At 35.8% G+C, this 21,706-nt stretch overlaps 1 protein-coding gene across 1 annotated transcript; it reads left to right on the top strand.

Annotated features, from left to right (window-relative positions):
* The first annotated feature begins 6,671 nt into the window (after positions 1–6,671).
* LOC145634838 (RNA polymerase II C-terminal domain phosphatase-like 2) lies at positions 6,672–21,191 on the top strand. Its single transcript, XM_081686193.1, has 13 exons — positions 6,672–6,798; positions 6,883–6,953; positions 7,080–7,185; positions 7,267–7,356; positions 7,588–7,723; positions 7,825–8,078; positions 8,222–8,276; positions 8,996–9,138; positions 9,441–9,494; positions 13,271–13,367; positions 18,410–18,564; positions 19,779–19,855; positions 20,661–21,191. Exons 1-13 carry the CDS (start codon positions 6,694–6,696, stop codon positions 20,764–20,766), a joined length of 1,449 nt encoding a protein of 482 aa, XP_081542319.1. The 5' UTR covers positions 6,672–6,693; the 3' UTR covers positions 20,767–21,191.
* The last annotated feature ends 515 nt before the right edge of the window (positions 21,192–21,706 follow it).

Here is a 21,706-nt window from a genome sequence, read left to right on the forward strand (position 1 = left end):
TAACAAGCTCTCGCAATTTATTAGATCTAAGTTCCTATTGAAAATAGCCTCTAATATCAAATTAGATAGAGAAGAATTAATACCGAAAGAAGGAAGTATGAAATTGCACTACAGGGGAAAACTTGAGTTTAATAATAATCACCAACTAAGAATCTCTCTAAAATTTAAGTATGAAAGGAGTAATAATGAAAACGTAGCTAAAGAGGATTACAAAAATAGTTTTAATACTAAGCTTGAAAATTAGCCAAAACAACAATTCCTAAACCGCCTAAGCCTTTTTCTTCGTCTTTGAAATCTTGGCAACCGCCTTATCGAGCCAGGCTGATCTTTTCTTCTTGTTTTCTCTGGGCTCCAATATCAAAGACCCAAACCTCTTCTTTCGGACCAATTTTACAAACCAAGCCCCTAATCACTGATATGATCGGTCTTGGGCTACAATCAACGGTCATGAATGTGATACAAGTTTGGATATCTCGTAATGGCCGAAAAATCATAGAAATTACCGATATATCCGAAAAATTCCTACAAAATAAATGCTAACTCTACAAAACACTCGAAACCACATATTAGTACTAAAAGTAGCTCCGAAGAGCTCAAATATGACTTTAAATGACCGTGGCACGGCGGATAAAATAGCATATAAAACACATATATCACCAAGTGTCTCTCTAAGTTTCGCCTTTAGCACAATGTAATTGATAGATAAGAAACTACAAAATAGATTAAGATATGCGAATGCATATTTAGCTCCTAGTATTGTTTAAGAGTATACATATTTTAGCAAATTATTATGGGACAAGAAAAGAGAAATATAATTATAATTACATAAACTATTGGGTGCGTCCACCCGCACCCAACAGTTCGTGCGCGAAACTTTTTCCCTTCAAACACATTACCCATTCATTTCAATTCTCAAAGGAAATTGGGATTTTAGGGCTCACAATTTACATAACAAAGATCATCATGCTTGAATCAGACAACCAAATCGAATAGCATTTTCTGATTAAATCGAAAGCCCCTCAAAACAAAGATGATGAAGTGTGATTTGCGACGGACAGAGGACGAGGATAATGATGTATGATTTGCGATTTCAGTTCACTTCGGCTGCGATTTGAGATGGTTCGATTTTCAAGTAGGGCGATTGGAGGTGGTGTTGGGATGCAGTTTTAGTTGGAGGTGGTATGAGTTTTTTTGGAGGTGGTGCAAGATTGGTTGAAAGGGTGAGTGGTTCGATGGTGGGTAAGTTCAATGGTGGGTTAGTGGGTTCGGTGGTGGGTGGGTTCTGTGGCTGGTGATGCGGTGGGGATCGGTGCCATGGGTGGCGTGAGGAACAGGAGGTGTGTGAGGGGTGGCGTGGGTGTTGCTGATGTTGGAGTTCGGTGATGGTGCGTGGCGTGAGGAGCTAATAAGAGAGAGAAAGGAAGAGGAAGAAGGGAAAAGAGGAGAGGGAAAAAATACTTTGTAATTTTTACCGTATTACTTTGTATACTCCCTTCGTTTCTTATTTCTTGCAACATTTGCCATTTTGGGGCGGTTCACATTTCTTGCAACAAACTTATTTTTTTCCTTATTTGGAAACTTTTTTCCTGTCAAAATGACAAAATATACCCTTACTTAAAATTTTTGAACACAAAATGCTACACATAATTACAACCCATTATAACCTTAATCTTAATTAATTATCTATGAAATCATACCCAAATAATCAAACCCATTATCTCTATCTCTCCTCCATCTATCATTTCATCATCTTCATCTCTTAGAATCAAATTCCAAACCACCCTTTTAGTGGGTTTCAGATCTGGTTGTTGGTGAGTTTGGTGGTTCGTTAGTAATTTTGGTGGTGTCATGGGTGGTTCTAGTGGGTCGTCGATAGGTTTTTGTGGTTTCGGTGGTAAAGGTAGGTTTTGTGGATTGTGGTTTCGCAGGAGTGGAGGAAATTCATAAGGTTGGTGGCGTGGGTCTGGTGGTTTCGTGGGTCTTGAACTGGTCGTTTTCGGTGGTGTTGGTGGGTCTAGATATGGTAGTGTTGGTGGTTTCACGGGGGTGGAGGAGGGGTTTTGGTGGGTTTGTGGGTTTGGTGTGGTGGGCCTGGGTGGTGGTTGTGGGTGGCGTGGGTTCTAGATCTGGGTGGTTTCGGGAAGAAGTGGTTTTGCTGGGTGATTTCGGGTGGTTCAGGTTAGTTTTGGGTGGTTTCTAGGTGGTTCTAGGTGGTAGCTTTTTGTTGCTGGTGGTTTTGGGTGGCGTACCTGTTCATCGGTGGTGGTGCTGAACTTTTAGTTGTTTAATTAATTATTCACCCTCCCTCCTTAATTACATTATTTACTTGCCCTTACTTTTTAATAATTATGCTTAAAAACTTTTGACTTGGGAACCGTTCAACCCCTCTTTGTTGCAAGAAATAAGAAACGAGGGGAGTATAAGCCAATAAAAGCAACATATTAGCCAAGTAGCCAACTAATATCTAATATCAGTTAACATTAGGAGTATATCAACCAAAAGAGGAGTATATAAGCCAACAAAAAATACATATAAACCAACAAGAGGAGTACATTAGCCAACAAAAGATACATATAACCCAACAAGAGTCGTATATCAACCAAAAAAGTCAACTAGAAGGAACACATCAGCCAACAAAATGAAGCGTATTAGCTTACAAAAGAAATATATCGGCTAACAATAAAGCGTATCAGCCAACAAAAGCTACATGTAAGCCAACAACATAAATATATCAGCTAACAAAATGAAACATATAACCCAACAATTAAAATATACATATAAGCCAACAAAATAAATATTATCAGCAACCTAAAGAAACATATAAGCCAAAGCCAAATGATGTCTGATATCAGCCAACAAAACGAAAAAACATATCAGCTAACAAAAAAGAATACATTAGCCAAGACAAAAACATATTAGCCAACAAATGAAACACATCAGCCAACACATAAAATATATCAGCCAACGAGTAAAATATACCAGCCAAGCCTCGTGCAACAAAAATTCGTACATCCGTCCGCACGCAATACCTTCTCTTATAATTATGTACATCGTACATTGTAGGCGTCGTTCAAAGTGCGCCTACGTTAAAGCATGTGTGAATATGCTTGGCACTCATAGGAAGTGGGAATTGACATATACGATTAGGGACAAATAAAGTAGGGAGCCGCCAACAAGTTTTTTTAGGAACTTGTAAACCGTTCACGGATCATAAAAGGCAACCACGATTAAAGGGACAACGATAGGCAACAACGATTGACCCGTGAAGGTTACACCCCATTCATAATCCATGAGATTACTAACTCCATATGGTTCGGAACCACGAAAGGAGGATCGGGGATGATGGTACGAAGTGAGTCATGGAGTCACATTCGCCCGTATTGGCCTCTACTCGATTCTAATAGTGAAAAGTGATTCCTGCGATTTCAAAGGCATACAAACAAAATATTCAGTTTGCTCCAAACTATTATTAAGCTAAATTGGTTGAATATTAATGCAACACATAATTCTAAAATATTTGTGATCACTTGATTAAATAACAAGATTAAAAATGAACCTAAACCGGTTGTCCAAATTATCTTATTAGTCGTGATTTTCAATTACATATTTCCTTTAACATGCAATATGGTGATCATAATAACAATAGAATAAACATTAATATTGGAAGCAATTTAACAATAATAGCGTTAGTCAAATCAAATAATAAAATAACCTAATCATGATACTAGCAACAAGAATAAAAATAAGAGTAATTAAGTGATTAATTACTCACTTTCCGCGTTTCCTTGAATTGCTACATCATGAATAATCTGTTAGTAACTTCAATAAAAAATATAAAGCTGATAAGTCTATTTTATATATATTTTTATTCCCTGTCCCATGGTCATATTTGTGCTTATTTGAGCTCTACGGAGCTATTTTTACTACTAATATACGTTTTCTAGTGTTTTTGTAGAGTTGGTATTATTTTGTAGGAATTTGCATATTTATGTCAATCCCCGAGATTATTGAGCCACTATGAAGATATTAGAGTCAGATCGTATTTTATGACCGTATTATAAGCCCAAGGCCGAGCTACATAAATTTAGTTTGGTGATTAAGGGCTCGATTAAATAAGCAAGCTACAAAGTTCATGTTACTAGTACGAACCAAACAAGTATCACGATATTTTACTAGATAAGCCAAGTAGTGAATAGAGAGGTTTGGGCCTAAAGCAAACAGAAGCCCAACCCCAAGAAAAGTCAGCTGCTGGGCGTGATTTCTGACGGGCCCGATCGGGCGGCCCAATGCCCGATCGAGCGAGCATGTTGCTGCGAGATTGAGCTGATTTGATTCATCAGTGAGCTTCGCTGTTAAAAGCCCAATTAGTGGCAGCCTATGAAGATTTCCGCAACTTATATATTTATGGTTTGTTAGGTTTTGTGCAGGAATTTGAGTGGGGTTAGGATTTGTTTTTGTCTTCTTTATAAAAGGGGATAGGATTAGTACGTAGGAGTTAAGTAGTTTTAGTTGTAGTTTTAGCTTCTAGATTTTATTCTTAACTTGTTTAGCTTTTTCTCTTTATCTAATTATATTTCTTATGGCTTTTAATTATGCTTTATTTAATTACTTTGATTAGTTTAGTTTTTAATATGTGTGAGTAGTTTTATTTCTAGGGTTTATGGGGATCCATAAATAATATGAAGTGGTAAATTGTTGTTGTTAATTATCAATGCTAGATTAATTTCCAATTGATTGATTTAATGCTCTGTGACTAGATTAGGCCTATATTTTATGCATGAGTTCGACAATATTGATTCAAGATTCGAGAGATGAGAATTAATGTTTAGGTCTAGTTTCAATAGGCAGATTAATTTATAAATGGTTAAGTCGGGAATCGAGAGATGAGATTTAATACCGGTAAATTAATTGTGTGATTGTAATACGTAGCGAAAGCCCTTTACAATCTGGTTAATTGATGCATTGATGATTGACTATTATTGATTATTGGTATTGCATGATAATTTCTTATTGGATTGTTTTAATGTTTTACAATTGCGGCTTGTAAAAGTATAGCAATATTAAATTGATGAATCGAGCAGATGTTAATTTGATATTAAAGGCTATTTTCAATAAGAACTTAGATCTAGTAAATTGCGAGAGCCTGTTAGATCTATGTTGATTAATAAATTGCGAGAGCCTGTTAATTATGTTATTTATGCAATGTCAATGATTAATTACTATGTTTTACCCTGGAGTATTATTTATTGGTGAACCTATGCCCTAGATCCTTTTATATATTGTTTTCTCCCTATTCCTATTCTTTGTAGTTTAGTTTCATACTCAATTATAAATATTAGTTACTTAGATAATTTAGATTATAATAATTAATTAGGAGTAAAAAGACTTGTTTCCCTGTGGAGATCGACCCTACTTCCCTATCTACTTTAGTTAGAGGACTTAGGAATTATTTTTTATTAGGGGATACGACTTTACCCTGTCAAAAGCAAATGAAAATTAAATTAAATTAATGTAGATTTGATTTGGTCCAAACCCTCAGTTAATTATACCTTTCACACCTTGGTTTAAGTATAGAACTTTGGGTGTTGTATGGACTCCTTGGAGTACTAAGGGGAAGAATGGTGTAATCAGGAATATAGATTTAAGGCTTAGAATATGAGAGAGAGAGAGAGAAGAATGATTTTTGGTGTCAAAGAGAGAAAGAGAGAAGGATTTGATCATCAAGCTTGTTGATGACTGGAAAAGGGGTGATATGACCTCTATTTATAGAGAAAAAAGAAGGGTCGAAAAAACAAGATAAGATCCGAATTAAATCGGAATAAAACTCGATAGACTGCAGTTTTTGCGGTTTTTGTTTATATCATATCTTTTGATCCAGAAATCAAAATAAGATGAATAAGATATCGTTGGAAAGCTCTTGAAGTCTACTTTCTAACCCAATAAGAATCAGATTAAAATATTTTATAGAATAAAAGATTTGAATGAAATAGTGAGACGGTGTCTGTTTTGGATAGAGTTTGACATTTTATTCATATCTTTTCCGTTATAGCTCGAAATTGATATTATAACATATCATTGGAAAGATAATTTCAAGGGATATCCAACCATATGAAATTTGGATAAAAACTATGAGGCACGAGAATAATATCTGTCTATCTTTGAACGTCTTTCAATTCAGATAGAAATAGAATTTTCAAAAAGAAAAATTTTATTCAATTTCAAACTCTTTAATCTTATCTTTTCAAAAATGATAATTAAGATCTTTTAGAAACTTATAGAAGCTTCCAATTAATCCTAATCGGTTTAGGAATGGGATTAAATAACTTGGACCCTCCACATGATCATTGGGTCGTAGGTAAGGTGGGCTTAGGTTCGGTTTGGGCTAGTTTAATATTTTGGCCATAACTTATTCGTTATAACTCGGATTTGGGCTTATAATATATCGTTGGAAAGCTCTTTTAAAGCTCCATCCAAATATTCAATCATTGACTTAAATCCATATTTCCATTTCATAAACCAACCCAACCTCTAGCCCATTTCCCCAAACCATAACTTATTTTCCTCTTTTTGTGTCTTTAAACCCGAAATAATTCATTTCGTGTCCTTTAAAATCATTCATTTCGTGTACTTTTTATAAAAACATTTAATCCAGTTTATTTTGGTCTTTTTCAGGATGGTGTTTGTCATCCTAATATGGCAATGGTGATTGATGATCGGTTGAAGGTATGGGAGGATAAGGATCAGCCACGTGTACATGTGGTTCCTGCATTCACCCCATACTATGCTCCCCAAGCTGAGGTACAAAATTAATTTTGTGGCACAGTGTTGAATCCTACCATTACGTGAGACTAATTATAAATAATTATTTTCTTTGTTCAATAGACAGCAAATGCTGTTCCAGTCCTATGTGTAGCCAGAAATGTTGCATGCAATGTAAGGGGAGGCTTTTTCAAGTAAGAGTTAAATCAGAATAAATATATAGTTATGCTTTCAAGGAGTGCCCCACTTATATGAACTCCTACACAGTTCCATCATATATCTATTTATTCCCTCTTGATGTGTGCTCTGAATTTTGCTAGAGAATTTGATGAGAACTTTTTGAGAAAAATCTTCGAGCTATTTTATGAAGATGAGATGTCAAATATACCTTCTCCTCCAGATGTGAGCAATTATTTAATATCAGAGGTATGAATTAGTTGCTTGTACCAGCATGTTGGTGAGAATTGCATACGCTTTTGGCCAAAGTTGAGCAATGTGTACTTTCAGGAGACAGGATTTATTGCAAATGGAAATACAAGCGCCCCCATGAGTGAAGGCATTTCTGGTGCAGAAGTTGAACAGAGACTACCGCAATTGGTAAGTCTGTCCTGCTCTACAAGCAGAAGAGTTTATTTATTTAATTCTTTAGTTGATATATGTTACAATGCAGCCATTCAGCTCATCTTCTAAGATGAATTTTGTATTTGTCATTTTTTCTATTCTTCATAGAATATTGTGATGTTGTTTCAAAAAAAAAAAAAAAAAAAATGAAAAGAAAAAAGAATATTGTGATGTTTTTTCATGAGAGTTTCTTCATTTTTTTCTTAGGACGAGAAACTTGCTGTGGATTCAGATACTAATTTAGCAAATAATATTCCTGACTTGAGATCTGAAGCACCACAGCAGCCAATCCCTTCTGTTTCGAGTGTTGCTAATCCTTTGAGAATGACTATGCCTTCACAAAGTATAAAAGCTTTTTCCTTCAATTTGGTTTTCTTCTATTGAAATTAGAAATTAGTGTTGATCTTTTATTATATTCTCATCCCTCTGCTGCTTACATTCTAGAGGGTTTGCTTGGGGTACCGGCTAGAAAAGATATAAGAAGTTCGTCCGGTGATCCCCCAATTCTTAAATTACCTGCTCAATCATCACAAGGTGGTTGGTTGGTTGAAGAGGATGGGAATAGGGGTCTATTGAGCAACCGAGGAATTGTGCCTGCTCAAGATTTTGATACATCTAAAGTTGATAAACAAAGAGCTTATGCAGGTCATCCTGGTCATAGCACATCATTTCCTGTTTCTTTGGCCCAGCTTTCCAGGGTGAGGACTGATGTGGTTTTATCTTAAGTTATCCATTATTTATGATTGCTCTTTTGATCATTTGTTAATCTGCATTCGGATTACTACTAAGGTTTCTACATACGCTTCTCTTGTAGTGATATATTAGTTCTTACTGACTGCAGGTGAATGCTGGACAGGAATTTTCAAAACAAAATCTACCTGCTAGTGAGACAGCTGGTATGTCTGTATAGTCTTTCCAATTATTTATTTGGTTTCACTTGATGGAAGGTATTCTTCTCTAATTGAAGTAAGTTTGTGTTAGAAATTGTTCTTTTCACCTTCAAAAATAATTAAAGAAATTAAATTCTGGGATAAAAGGTACCCAACTTCAATTCACAATAAAAACAAGCTAATCTGATCTAGAATAAGAAGGGGGCTTACAGTGTGAGCAACAACTGTTACTGCGTATAAGCGATTGTGTGTGCACACATGAGTAGCAAATGTTACTGTGTATGTGCGTGCGCACGTGTGTTGCTGTTTATTTATTGTGCTTTCATGATGACATTGGAAACATGGTAGAGGTTTAGATGCTAAATTAGGATGATGAAAACTTGAGGGGATCTACTTATTTTTGTTCCATAATCATTGTAGCATGTAGAGTTTCAAAAACTTAAAATTATCAACACAACTTTTAACATAGATATCTGTAGTTATTTTCTAAGTAAACATAGTAAAATTAAATATTTTGAAAGCATGTGTCAAGATGAATCTAACAAGATCCTACATCTCACATAACCATGTTATTTCTTATGTATAAATCATTATAGATGGTCAAAGGGGAGTGTGTGAATTTAAGTAAAAGCCCAAATGTTGTAATGCTTTGAACAGCAAAATTATTTGATGGCTTTGGACAATGTATAGTATCTGACCATAAGTGCTCTTTTTAACCTGAACAGGTGTTCCTGAATTTGCTAATATTCATAGTCCAGCTTCTACCACTAACAAAGAAACACTAGCTGATGCTGTTAAAGTAAATACATTGCCTTCCAGCTTATCAATCAGTGTGCTGCAAGAAATTGGTCGAAGATGTTGTTCAAAGGTATGTGAAATGAAATCATTTTTTAGTAACTTTGTCAGTGTTGGTATTTCAGTGAAACATGTCCAAAGTTACAGATGCTTTTGCTGTCCAATCTTATATACTTTCTTATGATCACTTATGATCAAATAGTATCTGATCAAAAATATTTCGCTGTATCTGATACTATTTGAACATATGCTATCAAGTATGTTCAAATAGTTGGGAGCTCTTTATAGCCTTTATGTTCAAATAGTATCAGATCAAAAGTATTTCGTTGTAACATGTCCAAAGCCATCAAATCTTATATACTTTCTTCAATGCAGGTTGAGTTCAAGCCGATTCTCAGCACAAGTAAGGATTTGCAGTTTTCTGTTGAGGTTAGTATATTGCTTTGGTAATGATGTCATTATAGCTATAAGTAACATTGTAATTGATGTTATTTTATTATATGAACTGCTCAACATGGAATTTGGTCAGAGTTCACCAGTATTGTTAAAATATGGCAATTTATCTTGAAAATTTTCTAAGGCCTTGTACACTTTGTATACTTGAAAATCACTTCCTGACTTTTGGTAAAATTACTTTCAAATAGCGAAAGTCCATAATAAAATTTAGTTAGCAAAATAAGTAGATAATTTTTTTAGCTATGTCATTTGATCAATAGATATTAGTTTAGCAAAGCCGCTATTCCAAAACATTTTCATTTTTTATTTAAATTGAAGTGTTTATTGTTTAATAATTTTTATAAAATTAATAACATTATGGCGATAGTGATAAATTGTACTATTTGTTAGAATAAGTGGAAGCGAAAAGGCTGAAACATGTGTTAAAGACACCATTAGCTAATGAAGGGTGTGATGTATTAAACATAATTGCAATCAAATTTCTACTTGGAAAATCCCCCCCCCCCCCCCCCCCCCCCCCTTACAAACAAGTTGGTCCAATAACCCACCAATGTCACTTATCAATTTACAATTATTAGCAATCCTCACAAGAGTCACAACACTTGAATTATTACCCAAATATTTGAAGAACTCCAATATAGGAATTGAAGGGTGTTTGTAATCTCTCACAATATGTCTGAATAGGAAAATTTGGAGAAATAGGGCGGGAAGGGGATATGGGGTAGTATAATGTCCCTTATTTGGATAAGACATAGGGAAAGGAAAAGGAAATAAGGGGATCCATTTTCCATCTCCATTAGTAAACCAAACCCCTCCATTAAGAGCTTTGGAAGGAAAATGGAAGGTAACTCTCTCCTTCCTTTCACCTCCCATTCTCTTTTCTCCTTTTCCTTCCCTTCCCTTTCTCTTCGCTATTGTTATCCAAATATAGTGTCGTCGTTTTTGAACATTGTGATAAATTGAAACTAATGATCCCTTTATAAGGAATATGAACTACCCTTCTCCAAGTTGCAAATATGTTAAACACTAAACTAGATCTTGAAAACTACCTTCATTTTCTTTAGTAGCAGCACAACCAAGGTTAACTATAAGAATCTTCATGAAACACCACTACCTTATTACTCTCACTATGTCTTTTTGATGTACCTTAGAGGAATATTAAAGAAATCAAGGTACATGGGACTTTTCAAATAACTGGCGAGTAAGGATAATTGGATAAAAAAGATGGTTAAAAAAATTTAAAATTAGAAGAGTTATGGTGGGTTATAATAATCGTACTTATTAAAATTTTATGATAATGAATACTCTTTTTTTTTTTAAAAAAAATAATTATAATTTATGTTTTTTTACTATTAATTTTGCAATTAAAATATCGCAAGTTATGAATTACCTATATTTCTAAAAATAACATACTACCTCCGTTTCGGATTACTCGCAACAAAGTACAAGTTTGCGGAGGCCGAGGCAAAAGATTGAAAACATGATTGTGGAAAAATAAGGGTATATGTTTAACTATTAATCCAACCAAAAAAAAAAGGAAAAATAAATTCAACCTTAATTAAATTAAATACCCCACCACCACCCACACCACCCACTAGCAACCGAAACCACCCACCACCACCACCCATCATCACCAAAACCACCCACCACCAAACCCAGCACCACCGACGCACTCAACAACACCCACGAACCCTCCATAGCACTGACCACCGAGCACCACCACCCAACACAATCACCCAGCACTACCACCCAACACCGACGCATCCAACACCACCCACAAACCCTCTAATCAAAACCCCAAAACCACTGTACCCCGCAACAACCGAAATCAAAACCCCAATCCAACCCACAATGCCCACAAACCAACCCCCTAAACCCACAAACCAAAACCCATGGCGTCGACGACGCACCCACGAACCTTAACCACGAACAAACCTTCGACGAACCCATAAACCTTTCTCTATCATCAATTAAAGCTTATCTAGAGTTTTGATGGTTAAATTTGACAAAAAAACCTTCGAATTTGGGTAATGAGGAAACAAAAAGTAAAGGAAGAAAGAGAAAACGAGGCGGCGATGTAGGTGGTGGTTTCCATTAAAGATGGTGATGGTGGTGGTCGGTGGTAGTGGCGGTGGTGATGGTGGTGGTTGCCATTAAAGGTGTTGTTGCCATTGAAGGTGGTGGATTATGAAGGAAGAGAGAGAAAACTTATGGAGGAAGATGTTGAATGTAGATGGAGGAGGGGAATGAATTAGGATGGATTTGGTGGTAAGGTAAAATTAATTAACCTTAGGGATTAATGTAATAAGAATAAATTTATAATTTAATTAGGATATTTAAAACAAAAAAAAGTAAGGGTAAAATTGTCCTTTCGTACCCAAAAACTTACCAAAAAAAGAAAGAAAATAATTTGTTGCGAGTAATGTGAAGCAACCATTTATGGAAACTGTTGCGAGTAATCCGAAGCGGAGGGAGTATTTGGAAGGAAAAGGCTAGACTTATCTAACAAAAATCCTATTTGACTATGTTTTGAATCATAGAAAAGCCGTTTAAGTACAAGACTCCAATTGCATTAAAATTTCTCTAAGACAAATGAAAATGGGGGGGGGGGGGGGGGAAGTAATGAGTTAATAAATATTTTTATCTCTTTTAATTAATTAATGAAAAAAGGGTAACAATAATAAGTGTTGTAATATTGTGTTTTTTATTTTTTATTTTTTTACTTTGTTGATGCTAAGCAAGTTCTTAATTTCTCAAAAGTCTAAATCATAACTATAAAAGTCATAGTAAACACCAAAAAAAAAAAAAAAAAGACTGAAAAGGAAAATCGGAACAATTAAAAGGATTTGAGAGTGTATTAATCCTTACCCACCATTCACCACTAATTGTTGAATTAACCATAAAGGGACCCAATCATGATACAATTTTCTTGAAAATGTACTATAGAAGATATTAGGAAAAGCAAGTACTAGTCAGAAAAATTCATTTCTACGGAAATCATTCTAGTAACAAACTAACTATCAGCTATCATAAAAGATTATACTCCCTCCGTCTCCTTTTGATAGTCTCTTATGGGCAATTTTCACGAGAATTAATAAACACAAATAAGAATAGTTAAAGTGCATTGAAAAAGTAAATTGACATTGGGTATGTAAAAATGTAGAGAGAGAAAATAATAAAAGTACATGGAAAAACAAAATTTACATGGAAAATTTAAATTTGCACAAATATTGTTGCAAATTGGAGGGAATTTTGGTAAAAAATTAATATTAATAGTTGTTGGAAAAAGCAAATGGGATGAACATTTTGGGACTAAAATTTTCCCATAAGGGACTATCAAAAGGGGACGGAGGGAGTATATAGTAACTCCATTTTTAAAAGTTGCATCACTTTGCAAATTGCGGATTTGTAGGTAATTTTTGTAGGTAAGAGAGAATAAAATAAATGAATCCATGTGATAGGAGAGAGATAGAGAGAGTTTAATGACCAAAAAGGAAAGTGATGTAACTAGTTTGAAGCTTCCGTTTTAGGAAAGTGATGAAACAGAGGAAGTATATATATATAAGACCTCTTTCCTACGGAATATGGCTGTTGGCTGCTAAAATTCTTGCTGGATATCATCATTTCACAATTTTAGGCTTTTAAGAATTGGTTTCTTCATTTTGTCCTGTTTGTGTATCTTCAAAATGATTCCACATTATTTTCTTATCATAAGAAACATAATATGTTTACTCTACTCTTTGGTTCAGGTATTATTCACCGGGGAGAAGATAGGAGTTGGAATGGGAAAGACTAGAAAGGATGCTCAACAGCAAGCTGCTGAAAATGCTCTTCGTTGTTTAGCTGGTATGTAATGTAAATGGCAAAACAAATATATTTATCTCTTGAATCAATAGAATTATGTCCAATCTTTAAGTATGATAAATATTTCCATAATTGCTTACAATTCAACCGGAAATTTACTCTTATTGCCAAAAAAAAAAAAAAAACCCCGCAATACAACCTCCTTAGGAATGGCACATGTTCTTTTGGATTTGGGTTAAGATATTTAGGTTTTGTGTCTTTTAGTAAATACGTTTAAGAACATAAAAGATGAGTCACAAATAACTAAGAGGAAATTTGAAGGTGAATATGAGAGGAGATAAGTATTATGTTTGTAAAAAGTTATATTGCTATATATAGTTTATTCTATAAGCTTTACATTTATCTTCACTTCTCGATTTTAAATTGTAGGAAAAGTTAGTCACAAACCACATTTTAAAAGATAAATTTTGTCACAAAGACAAACAATGTTATAATTTTTTTTAACAAACCTAATTTCGATTTTTATTTATGTAAGAGCCACATTTATGCGGGATATGGTCATTGACCCACTATTTCGGCTTTGACACCCTACATCACCTCCCACTACTGCAACCCAAACCAGCTTTGCTGCCCTACAACTTGCCCTTACCACCCTCCCAAGAGTCCCAACCTGAAACCACCCTCACCCGCCAAAAACCCCACCCTAACCACCCACTCAACCTGAAATCATCCCTCATTGGCCTAAAACCCTCCCTAACCATTAGGAAACCACCCTTCACCCCATGAAGACAATCATACAACCTACCCTTCCCCTTCCCCTCCCCTAAAACCCTCTATCCTTAATCTCTCCTTCTCCCATCTTTTTTGGTTGAGGGTGGGGGGGGGGGGGGGGTTGTGGAAAAGGGGTGGCTAAGGGTATCAGGGGTGCGGGGAGGGGCATTTGTGGGTTTAGCATGGAGGGGGAGGGGTTTCGGGGAGAAGGGGGAGGGTTTGGAGGGAAGATGGAGGGGTTTTTAAGGGTTTCATTGGGTGGTTCGGAGGGAAGAGGAGGGATAGTAATGGTAGGGGAGAGGCCGTTGGGAGAGGGGTGGGATTTTGGGTTGTAAGGGTGGATGGTAGGGTGGCAATGCGATTGATGGTGTGAGGTGGTGGTGCAGGGATCAACACCATAATAGTGGATCAACAACCATATTCTAGGTAAAGAAAATTTTTAAAACAGGATTGTTTTATAAAATTGTAGCTATAAGGTGATTTATGACCAAATTTGAGTTTTTTAAGGTGGTTTGATATAAATTTTCCCAAATTCTAATACTTTGCTTGTAAGTTAACCTAAGTGTTAGAGTGAATTTGGTTAACTGTTTGCTTCGTATATGCTATACTATGTTCCTTTTTTTTTTTATTTTTTTTTTTAATCAATGGCTTTTTAAGACTAGTAAGATTACCTTAGATGACCCATGCGCGGAGTTTTAGGAGGAATAGTAGAAAGCTATGTTTACATTGACACGGGTACGGGTATCCGATATTGGTACGGATCCGAGAGTCCGATACGTCATTTTCAAAAATTTAGGACACGGGTACACCGTCTTAACTTGGGACACGGGTACCTATGTTACATGGACTCGGGTACGTGTGTCGGACACGGATACGTGTCCGAGTGTCCGATTCGTCAATTTCCAAAATTTTTGGACACGGGGACTCTGTCCTATATTTGGACACGGGTGTGGGGACACGGCACTTTCATATTTTACAAAAAAAATATTCAGTACATTACAAATTATTTAAATATTTCATTAATTTTCTTTGTTTAATACCTTGGAAATTAAAATATAATATTATTTTAAAATAATTTCAAATGGAGTAATTTAAATAATACAGTAGCATGACAAATAATATAGATTAAAAAATACTTGTAGTAAAAGTAAGTATGTAGTAATAAGTCAAAGGACAAATAAAGTAACTAAATTCAAAATCTACCACACAGCTGTCCCACTTTTCTACCCTTATTAATTAACAGCTGTCCCACTTTTCCATCTTTTCCTCACTGATATCAGAGTAAATACCAAATTTCATTTTCTCTTGCTAATATCGATCAACTCATGCTGGAAACAATGGAGTCTGCGAAAAATTTATAATAAGTCACGATTTCAAGTTGGCAAAAATGGAGTTTCAGCCTCTCTCTGAAGTGTCCGAGTGTTCATTGCCGAATCTGACACGAATTCCGTGTCCGTGTCCGTGTCCGCGTCGTGTCGTGTCGACACGGACACTTCGGGATTTTGGCCGAGTCCGGTGAACATAGACGGGTACGGATACGGGCATATGGAAATAATTTTTTTTTTTTAAGAAAATGGATAATTACTGGTGTGGGAATGGGGGAAGCCAGATTATCTTTTACCGTGTGAAGTGTAGTGGTAAACTTGTACTGTACGTGAGCAGTAATTAAATACTTGTAAGTGGGAAAAGGCTGTTAAAAAAAATAAAATAAAAAATAAGTGGGAAAAGGGGTGGGTCACGTGGGATAGATTGTGTAGAGGGGTCAAAGAAGTGGTGGGGTCAGGTCAAAATTCAAGGTTAAAAGTATCCAGATGTATCCAATATTCCAATCTATCCCTTTTATATAAAATAAATAAAAAAATTTATTTGAGAAGTCAGATAGCGCACAACCCTCGCCGGAAAAGTATACAAGGAGCTTAAAATATGTGTTTTTTCTTCGATCTTTGCCTTGAAAATCCTTTTCAAGACGACATTGTCGTACTTGAGAGCCAAGTGGAGTATCCGGAACGGATTTCATACCCGGATCCGTGTCGGGTTATATCGACTTGGGTATGATAGCAATTTTGTCGTGTCGCGAGTAATACAGGTAGAAAGTAATAAAACACGGTCGCATAAGGAAAGTGGAGCAAGTAACAAAATACGGTGAGAGTAACTGTTAATCATGTTGATTCTTTTACATTTTTTTGATGCACGTAGCGGGACTTGGCTAGTGTGAATTTGACATCTATGTTACATGGACTCCTCATTTCACCTCAAGTTTCCATGTCGGACAAAACACTTCACACTTTTGGTTCAAAACCATGGATTTTATTTTTTCACAAAGTTGACGCTTGGACACATGATGTGGATTCTAACCCCTTGTTTAATCAGGTTTTTAGAAAACCCACAATCTTGAAAGAAATATCCAACCTTGAAAGAAATCTTTAAGATTAAATATAAACGAACCGCTATTTCTCCTCACAAGATCACTCCTGAAACTTATGATTCGAATCCCCAAATTAATTAACCCACTCTTAGACGTTAATGATTTTGAGATTAAACTCTTAGCCTACTCCTAGACACTAAGTGTTTAACGTTCTAATCTTCAACCGACTTCTTGAATTGAAAACTAGCAAAAACTGTTTAAGCAAGAGCTAAACAATGAACTTTTATTGAACTGAATTTAGTATTTGTTGCGTGTCCTACAAAGCCATGAAAATCCCCTATATATAGACTAAAAACTAACTAATTCTAAGTCTAATAGAACTAGGACAAGCCCCTAGCCTTTAGCTCCAAGTAACCTAAATAGAATAGGAAAACTAGTTCTACTTAGATTAGGAAACTAGTAGTAAGACTAGTTTGACTTTGTCTATAATTCCTAAAACAAATCCTAATCAACTAAGGAAACTTATAAAGCTAAAATAATAGAAATTAAAAGGTATCCTAGTGCTTAAACCAAGAAAAACCTTTTCAAGTGAAGGGTAAAAACTTGCAAGCAAAACTCTAGAAAAAAACTTTAGTATGGAAAATATTCCATTTCAAGTCGGAGCCAAAATTCGTTGTACGTGCCACCAAGGAGGGGCACGCGCCTGACCACCGTCAAGAAGAGTCCAAGCCGGAGCTAGGAAGCCGCCGTGTGGGATCTAGAAAGGCGCGTGGCAGCCGGTGTTGTCGCCGGAAGTCAGATGTGTCATTTCATCTTCCTTGTGAACCATGCTTCCTTCTTTCCCATTTAAACTATTGAACCTTTCCTTATTTATTTCCTTGTTTGGGCAGCCTATAGTGGAGTTGTTTAGACCTTCTAAAAGTGCATTAGACCCTTCAAAAGATTAGCCTCTTGATTCACATCAATACATACCCATGTCGGACATCAGTTCCAAGTCCATGTAACATAGTGTGACATTACTATGTATATGAATATCATAGTATCATTCTATTCTTTTTGAGTCATTTGATGATGGAAACTTTACAAGCGATAGTTTTTATTCTTATGTGCTTCACTATTTATTTATCCAAGTCCTGTCTATGATTCAATATGGTACCTGTCTTATATATATAGAGCCATTCAGTCATAGATAGCTGGTGATTTCTTGCTTTTACATCAAGGACATGTTTGTTATGTAGTAATTTAGTAATAACGATGAATTTGTAACTCTGTAAATGGTACTCATCTTCGATGTATAGATAGCTGATGATGCTTAATACTTTTACAGCTTAGGACCGGTTTTGTAGGAGGTTTTGGGAATGATTGTAATTACACTTGCAAGTCATGTGTGATGGAGTAATGCTAGTTCACCCCTAAAGTTTGTGTTTTCATTTTCATAATCATTGTTACACTTGAGGGGGGTGGTATTTACAGGTGATGTGAGCTTATGAAGAAAGTTTCACATGCTTGGGTTGGTGTTGTCGACTGATTTATGTATCATAGTTTAATGTTCATTAATCAGGTTATTAGATTGCTGCATGCTTGTCTTGTAATTTGATTGAAAATTGGTAAGTGGAAGTATTAGCAATGGAAGGAAATTATCACCAAGGAGAATTACAACCCTAGGCTTTGTGTGGCTGAACACTCTTAACTACAAACTAATGCCAAATACTATGATCAAGACAGTTATCTGATTATTTTCCCCTCTAATCTCCTTTATGTTTAAAATTTATGCTCTTCTCTTTTTTAGTACCTACTATACTAACAATTCTATATGTAATAGATGTCATTCACCAAAGTGCCCTTACCGCTTGGCTAGTCTTTTACAATATTTTTAAGACATGCCTTTGAGATATGATTTGTAATGAAGCATGACTCTGACAACTAAAAAATCACTCTGATTCCACAGAAAAATATCTGACTTATGTGACTCGTTCTGGGTTAATTGACCGGGATGAAAAACCTCAAGTCCAGAATGAAAATGGATTTATATGGGATGACATTAACCTTCAACCTGATGAACTATCTTCAGATGAGAAGCCGCAGAGAGAGAATGCTTTGGAGGTGAGTATACATTGGCACTGTTTTAATGTTACATAGTAATTCATTTATCATAGATTGGAAAGATAATTACAAATATGGATTATAAAAGCATTCAGATATATAATTTAAAAGGAAAATGTAACTTCGGAAGCTCTGTCGATCATGCTTTCAAATTTAAGAAATTTTGTATATCAACTCTGTTATCTTAGATGTGATGGTGGTGGGCACTGATGACATGGTAAATGGAACATTGAAGTTTATACCCCTATAGATGGGAGTTTTTTTTTTAAGAAATGTTGGCTCAAGTTGCAAGGGGCATGGAGTGTATCTATCAATAAAAATAACATTCTCAAATTGTTCTTATGAGAAAATCATCTTATTTGAGTGCTTGTTCTAAATGAATATGACGTCCAGGAATATTTCCCTTTTTTTTTTTTTTTTTTTTTTTTTAATTTTTTTTTTTATTATTATTATTTTTTTTTGTTATTTTACGCTATGAAATTTAGCTAATTTAGCCACTTTTCCATTTTTTGGTTCGTCTGTGTATATATGTTTTGTTGAGGGGGGTATTCATGCATCTGCATAAGGATTATCATTAAGTTGTTCAGGTGACATCTTGGTTCATGTAACCGAACCTAACTTTGGGCTTATTGCTATTAATGTTAATGGTTCTTCACCAGTACAAGGGACATAGATATGGGAATAATGATGTTAAATTCATAGCATTTTGGGCCTTAATGATGTTGCTATGTTAGAATAATTTCCCAGCTTCTTACCCATGACAATCCTGCTACTAGGTGTAAAGGTCAAAGTTGGCACTGTTATATATACTTCCTGTCTCTGTTTTTATGGTTATGTTGCTTTTTTTTTTTTTTTTTTTTTTTTTAAAAAAAATTATTTATTTTTAATCCACTGTGCACTTATGACGACACTTGCACACCATAGCAATAAAATACTTGTATATGGTAGTCAAGTTTTCATGCTCTCCATCTTGCCTTACTCCTGTATCCCCATGCACTTTCTTTTTGCTGTATCTGAGTAGATAACATAGATGATGGTTTGGCTGTGCTGTTCATACATTAATTTTGTCACTTTATTGACACAGTAACAACAGAGCATCTTTGAGATTGTCGCTTCTCAATTTCTTATCTTAGGCTTCAGGTACTTTGCAACATCTGTAAAAAGTGATGCATTTGATTTTTACAGCACTTTATACAGTGAATAATGTTTTGCAGGCTGTAGAAGCAGCTTCTGTAAGTACTTCCTCGATGATCATTAATCAGCAGCCCGCAAAACCTGCGAACTCACCCAGGTAGGGGATGTGTATAAATTTATAATTGTTTCTCATTTGCTGATAAACTGTCATCGGTTCTTTAGTAGGAGCTGCAAACCTGTTGAATTTTTGAGCATTGTATGTTTGTATGGCTTTGTGAATCTTTGATTGATTTACTTGAATTTAAATACTTCCTCTACTTTTTATTAGATGCATCACTTTTAAAATTGCGGACTTCTAGGCAATTTTTGGAGTAGAGAGAATAAGAGAGAGAGATGGGATAAATAAAGAGGCCCATGTGATATGAGGGAGATAGAGAGAATTTATTGACTAATAAGGAAAGTAATACATCTAAATTGAAACTTCCATATGTAGAAAGTGATGCATCTAAAAAAAACGGAGGAAGTATAATTTGCAGTCAATATGGCTTTACTTAGTGGGCCATTCTTGTTCAAATTCTATTGTTGGTTATCCAGACTTTTGCATCAACAAGACATGCATCACACTATCCATGTATTTCACTCTGGTATGAACTAATCAACAGGATTTGTTGATATGTTTTTGCTTGAGACAGTGCTTGATCTGGGTGGGCTTGTGGTTACTAATTATCATGTTCTTATTGTGTGCGTAAAATGCTAACCTAGAAAACATGTCATTGACGGTACAATGTGGTGGAGTGGTATATTGCTATGCATGTGTTTTAAGCCGTAACTGTATTATTAATATCACTATCACACTCTTGTTCTAAACTTGCTTCTTACTAACATTTTTCTGAGGCCCTGCTGTGTGAATATATCAAAAGAAGGTATTGACCTTGTGTTTCTATCGTCCCTGCAATTTCTAGGTTACACCATTCTTCATCTAGCAAACGGTCAAAAGATGAAACGACACGTGGTCTGCAAAGTTCATTATCTCTCCGGCAACACAGGAATGGTCATCCTACATTATAAAGCTGTCAAGAATTATTAGTAGGATTGATAATAGTACATACTTTACCCACAGCATTGCAGATGGTTTGCAGAATTAGTTTCCAAAATGTGATTATTTGCTGCTTACCTGCCAAGGTGAGAATCCTCGTCAACCAACGGGCATACATGATTCATTAGATACCCTATTTGCCAATTAACGGGAGCAACTTTTGAGATGTTTTAATTTGAGCAGGTTTAGAGTATCAGGCTTGGCATGTAAATTATGTTTCAACAGCCTAACAAAGGGTAGAGGGGACTTGTGTAAATTTACTGGCTTTTTGTTTGGCTCCCATTTTCAGAAAGAGCTATCTTTAAAAGATGGCCCTCAATCAGACTGTTTTGCTGAGAATATGTGATCTCTAATATATAGTATCAGTTTTATTCTACTTCGATTTTGGAAGCTAAAATTGTTTGCTAAAATAGTATACTCCCTCCGTCCTTAGTTATCTGCACCAAATGTCTTTTTTGTTGATTTTTAGGCAAAACTTCTTAGACAACATTATTAAAAATTAAGATAAAGAAGAGTTATTTAATCCAAATTAAAAAAAAAAACACACAAGGAAAACCACCGCCACTTGCGACAGCCACGAATCGAACCACCAGCACCCTCGCAACCCCACGAACCACCAGCACCTACGCAACCCCACGAACCACTAGCACCTCGCGAACCACCAGCACCCACGCAACCCCACGAAGCACTAGTACGCACGCAACCCCACGAACCACCAGCACCCCACGAACCACCAACACCCACGCAACCCGACGAACCATCAGTACCCACGCCACCCACCGAAAGAGACCACCGAAACCCAGACCATCAAAACCCTCCACGCAACCCACCGAAACCCAGATAATTGAAACCCGCCACGCAACCCACAGAAACCCAGACCACCGAAACCCCCCACGCAACCCATCGAAACCC

The sequence above is a fragment of the Chenopodium album genome, chromosome 6 (genome assembly GCF_948465745.1).
Source record: "Chenopodium album chromosome 6, dcCheAlbu1.1, whole genome shotgun sequence".
In the NCBI taxonomy this organism is placed as follows: domain Eukaryota; kingdom Viridiplantae; phylum Streptophyta; class Magnoliopsida; order Caryophyllales; family Amaranthaceae; genus Chenopodium; species Chenopodium album.